Source organism: Mauremys mutica, chromosome 7 (genome assembly GCF_020497125.1).
Source record: "Mauremys mutica isolate MM-2020 ecotype Southern chromosome 7, ASM2049712v1, whole genome shotgun sequence".
NCBI classification, from domain to species: Eukaryota; Metazoa; Chordata; order Testudines; family Geoemydidae; genus Mauremys; species Mauremys mutica.
Window position 1 is genome coordinate 98,646,675 of NC_059078.1, and position 14,022 is coordinate 98,660,696.

General features: G+C 49.2%; 1 protein-coding gene across 1 annotated transcript in view; it reads right to left on the reverse strand.

The window, feature by feature from the left end:
- Positions 1–13,481: 13,481 nt before the first annotated feature.
- The window catches only part of KIF11 (kinesin family member 11), a 34,142-nt gene continuing 33,601 nt past the window's right edge, over positions 13,482–14,022 (reverse strand). Inside the window, exon 23 of the mRNA XM_045023291.1 lies at positions 13,482–13,831. Within this exon, the coding sequence (XP_044879226.1) occupies positions 13,706–13,831 (126 nt within the window). The 3' untranslated portion in view covers positions 13,482–13,705. The remainder of the gene's footprint in view (positions 13,832–14,022) is intronic.

Sequence of the window (14,022 nt, forward strand, 5' to 3'; positions counted from 1 at the left end):
ATTCACTTACTTTAAAACAAACCAACCAACACTCCAAGGCTTAGTGCATATTGTAGACTAAGTGTCTGCAAAAAATATAGTATTTTGAAAAACTAAGTTACAATACTGAGATCATAGAGAAATCTCTACTGGATAGTGCCTTTTTTAATGATTTTTTTTTATTTTACTCCCATAATTTAGAAAAATGCCCATCTGATTTTGTTTTATTAGAGAGAAAAAATCCGGAAACTAGGCTTCATTCTACAACAAGTTTTAATAGCCTAGACATAAACTCAGCAAAACAGGGTTCAGAGTAGATATGCTCAGAAACTATTAAATGTAATGGAAAGAAAGCACCTACCAGTTACTGAATTTACACAGTTAAAGCAGTTTTATGCCTGCTATTCACAGGTACTACTCACATTTATGATAGCAACCTTTATAAAGTCAATTTAATTATCTTTATCTTATTACAAATAATAAATGTAGTTGCCCTACAATGAAAATCAATTGTCAACATAAGCTATGGATAACATCTAATAAAACTGCCCTTTGTAAATCTATGATTAATAAGACTGGCTTCTGCATTAACTAACAGACATCATAAAATTTCCTTTCTGGCATTGAATCCATCTATGCAAGGAAATTCAATCCGACATGATGAACCTAAAACAAACTGCCAGAGCATATGAGCAAAAGTTTGGCGCCAATCGTTATTATATTGTGACCATTTGAATATGTATATCTAGCTGACAGATTGGTTTTGAAATTAGGGTAGCGTGTATTGCTTTAATTAAGTCATACGAGACACTGGATATAACAAGTGATAAATGATCCACATTTCCAGAGCACACTGATAATGCTATAGCCATGCAGCTATGTAATATTTTGTCAGTAGTAGCAGAAGTTATATGAAAGTTGAGCAATCATTTTCCCAAAACAATTTTTACACAGAACAGTGGTTATTTCAGTCATTACACAGAATGAGATTCCCCTTATGATAAAGATGTCAAGGGGTTTCCATTCATCACAATGAAAGCTATGATACTTGAGTTCAGTATGAAGTTATGTTCCTGAAGTTAGTTTGCCCAGTGCATGAATTACTGTGTGGTCTTATTGTAGACTTGAGAGTTTATTCTTTCTTTGATGCAAAGAAGATCCATGCTGATTACTTCCAAAGACACTTATTTAATTGTATTTTTGTTAAAGGCCCATTTAAGTCAATGAGAGTCTTTCACATTTTTTTAATAGGTCTTTAACAAAAGTACAATAAAATAATTATATTTATCTTGAAGGGTCCCAAAGGCACTTTACAAACTACAGCACGCGGATACCACTGAAAAGCAGTCACCTCTGGGGTGAAGGGTGGCAGCACAAGAGCATATTACACAGTACTGGGGAAAAAGAGAGCCAAGAACACTAAGACAAGTCCTCCTAAGTGCCATAGGATCTTTAATGTCCATATAGAACAGACAGGATCCTAGTTTCTTTAGGTTCCTTACATTGGATTGAATGTCCAATTTGTAATTGTAAATTTGTAAAACACTTTGAAGAAATGTGGCCTAATCTTCCAATCTATTATCTTGGTATGAGTCAATTGATTTCAGTGAGTCATTCCAGCATAAAACCAGGGTAATAACACAATGGGGAAGTCAGCCCTATGAAGTGCTATTTATTATTATTATTATTATGATGAGTGGAAACTGAGGTGTCATAGTACTTTTATAGCATACGTGTTTATTTTTATTATTATTTGTGATAAACTTCTAGAAACATGAACAGAATATTTCCTTTCCTAATTTTATTTTCTATTTTGCAAAATTGCAGATTTTTTTCTTGTGTAGAATTGAGCTGAAAAACAACAGATTTTTAGTTTTAACTTAAACTACTGTAAATAAAAGTACAATTCTGACCATATAAAAGACGGTTACTCACCGTTGTAACTGTTGTTCTTCGAGATGTGTTGCTCCTATCCATTCCAGTTAGGTGTGCGCGCCGCGCATGCACGGCTCTTTGGAACATTTTTAGCCTAGCAACACCGGCGGGCCGGCTGGGCGCCCCCTGGAGTGGCGCCGCTATAGCGCTAGTTATATACCCCAGCCGGCCCGTCCACTCCTCAGTTCCTTCTTGCCGGCTACTCCGACAGTGGGGAAGGAGGGCGGGTCTGGAATGGATAGGAGCAACACATCTCGAAGAACAACAGTTACAACGGTGAGTAACCGACTTTTCTTCTTCGAGTGATTGCTCCTATGCATTCCAGTTAGGTGATTCCCAAGCCTTACCTAGGCGGTGGGGTCGGAGTGAGACGTGGCAGAGTGCAAGACTGCGGAGCCAAAGGCTGCATCGTCTCTGGATTGCTGCACCAACGCATAGTGGGAGGCGAAGGTGTGGACAGAAGACCAGGTGGGCGCTCTACAGATGTCCTGAATGGGGACATGGGCCAGGAAGGCGGCAGATGAGGCATGCGCTCTCGTAGAGTGGGCGGTAAGATGGTTAGCTGGCACACCAGCCAGCTCGTAGCATGTTCTGATGCATGCAGTGACCCATGAGGAAATCCTCTGAGAGGAGACCGGTTTGCCTTTCATGCGCTCTGCAACTGCTATGAACAGTTGTGGCGAACGCCGGAAGGATTTTGTTAGTTGTATGTAGAACGCAAGGGCCCTGCGGACATCTAGGGTGTGCAGCTGTTGATCCCGACTCGAGGCATGAGGCTTCGGAAAAAAAACGGGAAGGAAAATGTCCTGATTTACATGGAAGGCTGACACCACCTTAGGGAGGAAGGCTGGGTGAGGCCGAAGCTGGACCTTGTCCGCATGAAAGATGGTGTACGGAGGACCGGCCGTTAGGGCCTGGAGCTCGGAAACTCACCTCGCTGAGGTTATGGCGACGAGGAAAGCTGTTTTCCACGACAGGTAGAGCAGCGAACACGTAGCCAAGGGCTCAAAGGGGGTTCTCATGAGCCTGCTCAAGACCAGATTCAGGTCCCAGGGCGGAGTCGGAGGCCGCACTGGCGGGAACAAACGCTCTAGACCCTTGAGGAAGCGGGAAACCGTCGGATCGGAGAAGATGGACCGGTGACCGATGGGCGGCCTGAAGGCAGATATCGCCGCCAGGTGCATCTTTAACGATGAGACCACAAGACCCTGCTCTTTAAGTGACCAGAGGTAGTCCAGCATCGTTGGGATAGGTACGATGAATGGATTCATGTCTCTCTGGTCGCACCATATGGCGAATCGCTTCCATTTAGAGAGGTAGGTCGAGCGAGTGGAGGGCTTTCTGCTCTCCAGCAGGACTCGCTGGACCGCCACCGAACAAGCCCGCTCCGCGTGGGTCAACCACTAAGGTACCAGGCTGTCAGATGGAGGGACTGCAGGTCCGGGTGGCGGAGCCTGCCGAAGTCCTGCGTTATCAGGTCCGGCCATAAGGGTAGAGGGATGGGATCTCGTACCGAGAGCTCGAGCAGCAGAGTGTACCAGTGCTGTCTCGGCCAGGCCGGAGCGACGAGTATGAGGTGGGCTCTGTCCCTCCGAAGCTTGAGAAGCACCCGATGTATGAGCAGGAACGGAGGGAAGGCATACAGGAGGTGACCCGTCCAGGGGCAGAGGAATGCGTCCGACAGGGAGCCCGGGGCACGACCCTGGTACGAGCAGAACTGGTGGCACTTCCTGTTCTCCCTCGAGGCGAACAGGTCTATCCGGGGAAACCCCCACCTCCGGAAAATCGTGTGGACCACATCTGGGTGGAGGGACCACTCGTGGGACAGGAACGACCTGCTGAGACGGTCGGCCAGCGTGTTCTGCACCCCTGGAAGGTAGGACGCCACCAGGTGAATGGAGTGGGCTATGCAGAAGTCCCACAGTAGCATCGCCTCCATGCACAGCGGGGAAGATCGGGCTCCACCCTGCTTGTTGACATAAAACATCGCCGTTGTGTTGTCCGTCAACACCGCGACACAACGCCCTTGGAGATGGGAGCAGAAGGCTTGACAGGCGAGGCGAATCGCCCGCAGCTCCCTGACATTGATATGGAGGGAGAGCTCTCGGGGCGACCAAAGACCTTGGGTGTGCAGGTCGGCTAGGTGCGCCCCCCACCCCAGCTCTGACGCATCTGTGGTCAGAGTGACGGATGGTTGAGGAGGGCGGAAAGAGACTCCGGCACACACGACTGCTGGGTCCAGCCACCAGGTGAGCGAAGCGAGGGCCGGCTTCGTGGGCGTGACTACCATATCGATGGAGTCGCGGTGGGGCCGGTACACTGACGCAAGCCAAATCTGAAACGGGCGAAGGTGCAACCTCGCGTACTGAGTGACGAATGTACACGAAGCCATGTGGCCCAGAAGGCGGAGGCAGGAACGCACCGTTGTCCGTGGGAAAGATTGTAGGTCTCGAACTAGAGAGACCAGAGACTGATGCCGAGGTTGTGGCAGGCAGGCCCTGGCCACATTGGAATCCAGGACCGCACCGATGAACTCCACTCTTTGCAAAGGGGTCAACATCGACTTCTCGGCATTTATCATAAGCCCTAGACGCTGAAACAGGGCTATGACCGTGGCCATGTGGGACGCCACCAGTTGGCGGGATGGCCCTCGGACTAGCCAGTCGTTGAGATAAGGGTAGACATGTATCCGACGACGGCGGATGGCCGCGGCCACCACTGCCATACACTTGGTGAATACCCTTGGCGCTGTAGAGAGGCCGAAGGGCAGCACTGTGAACTGGTAGTGCGTATTGTTGACAAGAAAACGCAGGTAGCGCCGATGAGGAGGGTAAATGGCGACATGAAAATACGCGTCCTTCATGTCGAGGGCGGCAAACCAGTCTCCCGGATCCAGGGAGGGAATGATAGTCCCCAGGATCACCATACGAAACTTGAGCTTGACAAGGTATTTGTTGAGCTCTCGGAGGTCGAGTATGGGTCGTAGACCTCCCTTCGCCTTGGGGATTAAGAAATATCGGGAATAAAATCCCCTGCCTCGCAGATCGCTCCGCACCTCCTCTATAGCACCCAAACTCAGCAGAGACTCGACCTCTTGTAGGAGGACTTGCTTGTGAGAGGGGTCCCTGAAGAGGGACGGGGTGGGTGGGTGGGAGGGTGGGGGCGAAACAAATTGAAGATGGTAACCAGACTCTACCGTGCATAGCACCCAGTTGTCCGATGTAATCTGGGACCACGCCGGGAGGAAGTGGGAAAGACGATTGAAAAATAACGGGGAAGGATCCAGTGGAGAGACTGATGGGCTGTCCTCGGGCGTCCCATCAAAACGCCTGCTTCGGCCCTTGGGGGGCCTTGGAAGGCGCCTGGGACTGGGTACGCCGATTGCCCGATGGTCTACGGCGGTTCAGTCTGCCCCTGCGTGCATTATCAGGCCGTGACCTGGACTGATTGAACGGGCGAAAGGGCTGCTGCCTGAAGGGTCTCCGCTGTGTCGCAGGCGTGTGCATGCCCAGTGTACGGATGGCAATGCGCCCATCCTTAAGGGTCTGGATTCTGGAGTCTGTTTTCTCCGAGAATAGGCCCTTGGTATCGAAGGGCAAGTCTTGCAATGTATATTGAACCTCTGGCGGCAAGGTGGACGATTGCAGCCAGGAGATCCTTCTCATTGTTACTCCCGATGCCAAGGTCCTGGCTCCGGAATCTGCAGAGTCCAGTGAGCCCTGAATGGAGGACCTGGTAGCTTTCTTGCCCTCTTCTAGCAAGGCTGAGAACTCCTGCCTGGAGGATGTTGGAACCAACTCTCTAAACTTAGAGAGGGCCATGAAATTATCATAGGCATAGCGGGCCAGGAGAACCAACTGATTGGCTATGCGTAATTGGAGGCCGCCAGCCGAATAGACCTTTCGGCCCAACAGGTCCATCCTGCGCGCGTCCTTGGACTTAGGTGCAGGCGCAGGTTGCCCATTTCTTTCCCGGTCATTCACCGACTGTACAACTAGGGAGTCCGGGGCCGGGTGGGCGTACAGGTACTCGTACCCAGTCGGGGGTACCGAGTACTTCCGCTCCACTCCGCGGGCAGTGGGAGGGATGGACGCAGGTGACTGCCAGAGTGTGGTGGCATTTCTCTGGATAGTCCGAACAAAAGGCAGGGCCACTCGCATGGGGGCCTCCGTTCCGACCACATTAGTGATCGGGTCCTCGTCCTCGATGACCTCTGCTACCGGGAGGTTGATAGCTTGTGCCACCCGACAAAGGAGGTCCTGATGGGCACGTAAGTCAATCGGTGGGGGATCGGATGACGAGGATCCCGCCACCGCCTCGTCGGGCGAGGAAGACGAGGAATGGGCCTGACCAATGGGAAGTGGCTGAGGCTCGTCCATGGGGTGCGAAGCCGCCGCCTCTACGGGATGTTCCGCCTGCACCGGCGGCGGTGGAACCTCAACCGGAGGCGATGGAGGGGGCCTGCTGACGGTGGCTTCCGGCACCCTATGGTCGGAGGGGCCCTGTCGCGGGAGGGAGGGGGCACCCTGAGCCTCGTGACAAGCCCAGGGGGTCCAGAAGCCCCATTGCTGAGGACCCAGATCTTGTCCTTGTGGGTCCGCGTGGTAATCTGCACCGGTGCCGTCGTGTGAAGCGACTGACGGTTGGCGGGAAGGCCACGGGGGGGCAGAGGCGCTCAGGGACTGCGCCGTCGATGCCACCAGTCTGTCCGTGGACGGTGCCGGGTACCGGTGCCGATCGTCTCGGTACCGGGAGCGCGAGCGGGACCTTCGACCGCGAGAGTACCGGGAGGTCGACTGCGATCTCGACCGTCGTCGACGGGAGCGGCTTCGAGAACGGCGTCGGGAGCGGTGCCGGGATCCGGACCTTCCTCGGTGCCGACGGTCCGGAGAGCGGGACCGGGACCTGGAACGCCTCCGGGAGTACGACCGGTACCGCGATGAGGAGCAGTACCGGGACTGCGACCGGCGCCGAGAAGGAGAGCGGTACCGGGATGGAGACCGGTGCCGTGACCTTGAACGGCGGGAAGATGACCGTCTCCGGGATCGGGACCGGGAGCGGGACCTGGATCGCCTTCTATCCCGTTTGTCAGGGGTGGCAGGTCGTACCATGGCCGGTTTGCCCACTGACGGAACAGCCCGCACCGGCGGTGCCGGGGGCCGGAGGCTCGGTGCCTCTGTTAGCTCTATGAGCTCCCTCGCCGTCGAGAACGTCTCGGGCGTGGACGGGAGAGGCAGCGCGACCACGGTTTGCACCGGGGAGCGCGGGGGTACCGGACTCGACGGCCCTGCCGGTGCCGGAGTCGACGGTACCGCGCACGGTCCGTGTGCTGTCGAGGTCGGTGCCGAAGGCGCCGCTACGGGCTGCTGGACCAGTGGTCTCAACGTAGCAGTCTCTACAGCTTTGGGCTTCGCCTTCCGTTTCCCAGATGGTGAATGGGAACGGTGCCGGGGCTTCGGTGCCGGCTGCTTCTTAACAGTTTCGGTACCGGACCGGCCGGGGACCGCTGGAGCGCTCCGCACCGAGGACGACGGCAGAGCTGAAGGTGTCGGCACCGCAGGGGTAAGCGCCGATTCCATAAGGAGCTGCCGTAATCTAATGTCCCGCTCCTTTTTCGTTCGCGGCTTGAACGACCTGCAAATGAGGCACTTATCTGGTCGATGGCCCTCGCCGAGACAACGAAGACAGGAGTCGTGAGGGTCCCCAACCGGCATGTGCCGCTGGCAAGCCGCACAGGGCTTGAATCCCGGTGTCTTGGGCAAACGCCCGCACCGGACGGGAAAAGAGGGGCTAAGCCCCCCTAATTCCCCCTAATCTATCTAATGACTACTCAACTAACTAATTTTAACAACTAACTATATACATTAAACACAAAACTAGAACCAAGGTGAGCTAGGTAAGTGGAGGACGACTAGCACTCCACAGTTCCAACTGGCCGTCACGGGCGGGAAGAAGGAACTGAGGAACGGACGGGCCGGCTGGGGTATATAACTAGCGCTATAGCGGTGCCACTCCAGGGGGCGCCCAGCCGGCCCGCCGGTGTTGCTAGGCTAAAAATGTTCTGAAGAGCCGTGCACGCACGGCGCGCACACCTAACTGGAATGCATAGGAGTAATCACTCGAAGAAGAAATATGATTTTTTTTAATATACCAGCATCATCTATGCTAGAGGGACACAGACAGGTTAAAATTAAATAACTATTTATTTGCATGTGTTACTGAAACATCTTAAATGATTACATCTGTAAGGATTTAAAAAATCTAATTGATATTTTTACCATGTATGATATTTAATTTTTACATTTCTCTCAGTTTGAACAGTGAATTCACCACTGGAATTATTTATCAAGGGTCATGGTGGATTCACCCTCACTGACAATTTTTAAATCAAGATTGGATGTATTTGTAAAAGATCTGCTCTAATATTATTTTGGGGAATTTCCATGGTCTGTGTTATACAGGTCAGACTAGATGATAACAATCTGACCTTAGAATCTATGAATCAGTGAAAAGAGACTAGACAATTTATATTTGTTTCTAGTTAATTTCCCTTTCGGTTCTCATGAACTAACACAATTATTCAATGTTTGGATTGTAAACAGGACAGGAGAATTCTTAGCTGCTTAAAAAATGTTTTCATTAAAATTGAAGAAAACAAGGAAACAAAAACTTAATTTTACAAATTACGCTGATGGTCTCCTGTTAAAGAGCTTTGGAAATCATGTTTCTTTGCTAGCATCTGCTGCTGAGCCAGCACAGAAAGCACAAGACATTTTTGTGTACCCCACCAAAAATGGCAATTTATTTCTAACTTAATCTGCTCTATGGAGGACTCCACTCTTCCAGAGGCTGCCTAAATCTCCCAGCTGGGAAGGGAGGAGGGTGGGCTGGAGGGGAAAAGATGCGGGGGTGGGGGTGGAGGAGAGGATGGAGAGGGAAAGAGGCCAAGGATGAGAGCAGGGTGTGATTGAGAGGGGGCAGCGAAGGAGACAGAAGGGAGTTTGGGGGCATGTGGGGTGGATGGGGATGCAGGGGGAGGCAGAAGGCTACAGGTGCATGAGGATGTGGGGGGCAGAGGGGTGTATAGGGACATAATGGAAGTGCAGCAGAGGAGGTGAATGGGGTGCAGTGCTGTGGGGGGTGAGGGACATGGAGGTGGTGGCTCTGGGAGGTGGAGAGGATGGGTGGGAGAGCACTGTAAGGGGTACGGGGCTGGGATGGGTAAGTGTGGGGGGCAGGGTGAGATGGGACCGAGGAGGGATGCAGTGAGGGGGATGGGGGAGTGTGGGAGGTGAGATGGCAGAATGCAATGAAGGGAATGGGGATGTATGCAGGGCTAGCGGGGAGGAGTTGCCCAGAGTCCAGGCTTCTGGGGCCAGCAACAGACTCAGGACTGTCCTGGGCTGAGGCGGAGCAGTGCTACCAGAGTAGGGGCGGTGCTGCCAGGCCTGTTCCCAACTCCCTGAAGTGTCCGGGCCATGATAGGTGCTGGGTTTGTCTTATTCTCCTCCCATCCCCTCCAGCAGCCCCATTCTCAGCCCTCTGAGACAGAGCTACATACCTCGAAGTCTCGGTGTTGGCGATGGGGTGACAGACCGCGGGGTCACTGCAGGAGCACGTGCCACAGCTTGAGCCCAGCCACAGGAGAAGCATGAGAAGAGAGCCGGCAGCAGTGGGAGAGGCGTGTGCCATGACCCCTGAACAGCTGCCTGCTGAGCGTTGGCGAGTCGTGCTACTTTGTCCCCTGCCCTGACCCGGCCAATGAGAGCTACGGCTGTGGGTCGGGGGCAGGACAGCACGCAGACCCCGCTGGCCGCCCCAAAGCCTAGGAGCCAGACATGCCAGCTGCTTCCCGGGAGCTGCATGACACAGCAGCTAGCAGGGAGCCTGCCAGCCCTGCTGTGTGGCACCGCCAACTGGACAGTCAACGGCCTGGTCAGCAGTGCTGACCAGAGCTGCCAGGATCCTTCAACCTTCCAATTTGGGTTCCTTCATGCTGTTCTTGTAGGAGGGTAGTGGAGCTCTCACTGGCAATGGGAATCTGAGGCTACTTTGATTCAGAGGGCTGGAAAGAGGCTACAATCACATGTGATTTACAGCGTTGCTCTATATTTTCAACAAAGAATGGTTTCTAGCCCCACCATCCTAAGTGCACTCTATGGTGCTGCTGTGCTAGATACAACCAGCCCCTTGCAGCATTCTCCAGTGCATTGCTGGAGAAAAGTGGGGAAGTCATCTACCACAAAGGGTTTTTGTTTAAAGAAAAAACACCAGGAGAGCAGATTTAATTGGTGGAGCATGGCCCTCCTTATCCCCTCATTACCAGTCACCACTGGGTGTAGGAATTCATTTTAATCATAGATAAGATCCCAGCTGTTGGTATATGGATGTAACATCATTAGAGGCCAAATTGGTCAACCAGAACATGCATTTTTAAAACATCCCCAGCTCCACTGATATTCTCTATCATGCCCAATAGGACTCCTTCAGGAAGGGTTATTAGCTTGCTGTTATTTTATTGGACAAGACTATACTCCCCTTCTTGTTAGTCCCATCATGAACCCAATGGCTGTTGCCTATATTTCACTTCCCATCTTGACATATTCCCCATGAAAGTAAGAGTGCTTTCCTTTTATTAATACAGGGGGAGGGATAGCTCAGTGGTTTGAGCATTAGCATCCTAAACCCAGGGTTGTGAGTTTAATCCTTGAGGGCCCATTTAGGGAACTGGGATAAAAACAAAAAACTGGGGATTTATGCTGCTTCAAGAAGGGGGTTGGACTAGATGATCTCCTGAGGTCACTTCTGATCCTGATATTCTATGATTTTATGTTATTACCTTGCATCATGTACAGAAAAGAGCAGTGTTCATTTTTATTATTGAGAATGTACATATGGTAGGGGAAAGAGGTCAGGATTTTTTTGTCTTGTTTTTGTTTTCTAGTGTCACTTCAGCAGAGCTCAAGATCTAGGCCTTACATAATCAGTAGCATTTTCTTGAGTGGTGGGCTCTTTTAAACCATCTCTGCCCCTTACACTAGTTTGAATATGGAAATAGCCTCACTGAAGTATCATTTTGATACTAAAGCTTTTTAAAACTACTTCAGCTATTGCTAGTGAAAAGCTATGTCTATTTTTTAAGTATTGTTTTCTCTCTTCTACGTTCAACCTCTGTAAAGTGTTTTTATGCCTACGTTAACACAAACAAGCATTGCCATCATTTAAGTCCTTGTCTGTATACCAGCAGCAACCACAGTAAAGGCAGAAGTAGCAATCACAAGCATGTGAATGTTAATGCTGCAGCACAGGCCTGAGAAAGCAATTTGTATGTAGACCCCTACAACATTAAGTGTGGATTTTTAGGAGAATCTCTAGGGTCAAGTTCCACATGATTGGTGATCAAATTCAGTCCCCAAAACTGAGTTTCTAGTTATGCAATCACTGAAAGCAGCTAGAACTGAGTCCAAATCCAGTAGTAATTGCCACTGCATTGATATACATGATCAGAGCTATGACTGGTGAGCCAGCCTAATAACTTTGCTGTAGTTAGTGGACACAGCAGTTCCATCCTCTCCTTTCCACCAGATAAGTAGTGGAAGATATCTAGTGGAAGGAGACACAATTACATAAAGATCAGAATAGCCAGGGCCCACTAGTCCCTGGAATCTGCTGTAAGATCCATTCTATGCTTCCAGATGTCATAGCTGAGGAAACCTTGGAAATATGGCCCAAGTGTAAATCAGAGCAGCGACTTCCAAAGTCTGTGAATAGCTTAAAGCAATAGCTTTGAGGTGTGTACTGACTCATTCTTAATTCTGAGATTAATGTGGACTTGAAAATTATTCCTGATTTTTAAAGCCGTGACATCTGGCTAGTGTGCTTATTGCAATGTACACCTCATGCCTCTCCAGGTCCCACGAACACCACCTATCTCCTCCACTGCCACAGGTCCTCCAGTTTCCACTCCAACTTCTATGATGCTGCTCTGCATTGTCAATACAAAAGACTGTGGCATGACAACTGCTAATTAGGGGAACAAGTAGAATATAGAAAGGGGGACTACGGTATTGGTTTTACATTTAAGTAATTAAAATAATGTTTACATGTAAATTAAGCCACTGCATAATTTTCACTGTTACACCAGAGTTTTGCAGAATCCAGGGACCTCATCACAAGTTCCGGTTTGCCTCAGTACACAGCACCTTGTTTCTACAGCTTTTAGCAGATATCATCTGACAGCCACTGTGTAGCTGTGGCAGTTGGGCACAAAGACCATCTCTGCAGACAATTCTCTCTCCAAATCCCTCAGCCAAGAAAAGGCTAATGCAAAACTTTGGCTGAGAGAGGCAAATCAGTTTCAAACAGGAATCCTGGCCCTTAGAATAGATGTCAGCCTGTTACCCACTAGCTCCTAATCTAGGACACATGGATCATTCACCTCTGACTGATACCTGAGATTTGGGGGATGGGCCATGGTTTATGTGGGTGAAAAGCCAAGAAGAGAGTATCCTGGAAATCAGCCTCCATTTATAAGCACCCTCCAACTGATCAGTGCAACAGAGCAGCCCACTTTCATAATTCCATTCCTCACTCCCCACCCATTCCATTCCCATACATCCTTCACTTGTCTCATGCTTAGCAGCACATGAACATCCTCCACCAACTGGAGAACACACCAAGCCTAAAAAAAAATCAATGGGTACTACTCCCAAGAGTAAAAATGTGTAACCAAAATGGTGGTTGTAACATTAGGGGGCCAGGCTGCAGCAGGAAAAGCATCTATAGCTCAGGAGAGTTTGGATATTTGACTTTGGCACAGTATTGCCTGAAACATGCATTATACCTGTCAATTAGTGTTGCTGACCATAAAAATTAATAAGCCACGCCCGGTACATTGTACCATTTTGCTTCATATTAAAGGATGAACAATCCTGGACTGGCAAACGCTCTCTTCTAGTGTGTTTTCTAGTACTTTGGCTAGACCAGGGGTTCTCAAACTGGGGGTCACGAGATTATTACATGGGGTGGGGTGGTGTCACAAGTTGTCAGCCTCCACCCCAAACTCTGCTTTGCCTCCAGAATTTATAATGGTGTAAAATATATAAAAAAGTGTTTTTAATTTATAATGGGGAGGGGTCACAGACTTGCTATGTGAAAGGGGTCACCAGTAAAAAAAGTTTGAGAGACACTGGGCTAGACCAGTGTATTTGTTTTGGCTTTTTGATCTGGTAAACTTTTACATTTTCCAAGTTTGTTAATATGGGGAATGCTTATTTGTAGCAGCGCTGCAGATTCTGATGGGCTTCTTTGAAGTATCCACTTACATAATAAAGACAGTACTTTGACACCAGTCTACTACATAGCAACAGGAGACAGACTGAGGCAGGCATAAAAGCAGAATGCCAATATTTACAGTCAATTAAAATAAAATCAAAAATGTAGATGTGACCTATTTAGAAAGCTTATCCCCATCTGCCCATGCTGTTTTAAATCTGTTGGTTGTATTGGTTTATAAGAAAGGAAAAATGGCTACAGAAAGGCTAATTAGCATTATAGGCTTTAGATTTTAAAAGTCTTTATTTAACATACAGAGCCATAATTTGAAGTTTTAAAAGTCTGTAAATGCTATGTAACTAAGTTACAGTGTATAAAAACAATTCAGACAAAAAGGCAGGACAACTTCTTAGAAAATTTGATTTACTATATACAGCACCTGAAAATGGTTGAGAAAACAGACTGAACAGAAGATCAGAGGTAAGTTTTACAAATGCAATGGTCTGCATTAAATATCTTAGTTCAGTGCTTTTAAAGGAAGCTTAGATCTGGGAAGAGATTGTTCTGTTGTATCCTCCATCTTGGACCGCTCCAAGATGCTTGTGGATTTGTTCTCTTTATCCTTTTTTACACTCTTTTTGTGCTGCAGGGTTTAAAAAAGTTCCCAGTTAGTATTACACCTTTACACACAATGCTAAAGAATGCAACATTACTCTCTATTTTCTGGTTGCCACATAATTCTACACACAATACTCAAAACGTAAAAAATTATTCAGGCCAATTTTCTGAAGACATTTGCTAAGGAGATTTATTCTTTAGGACACAAGAGTCTTA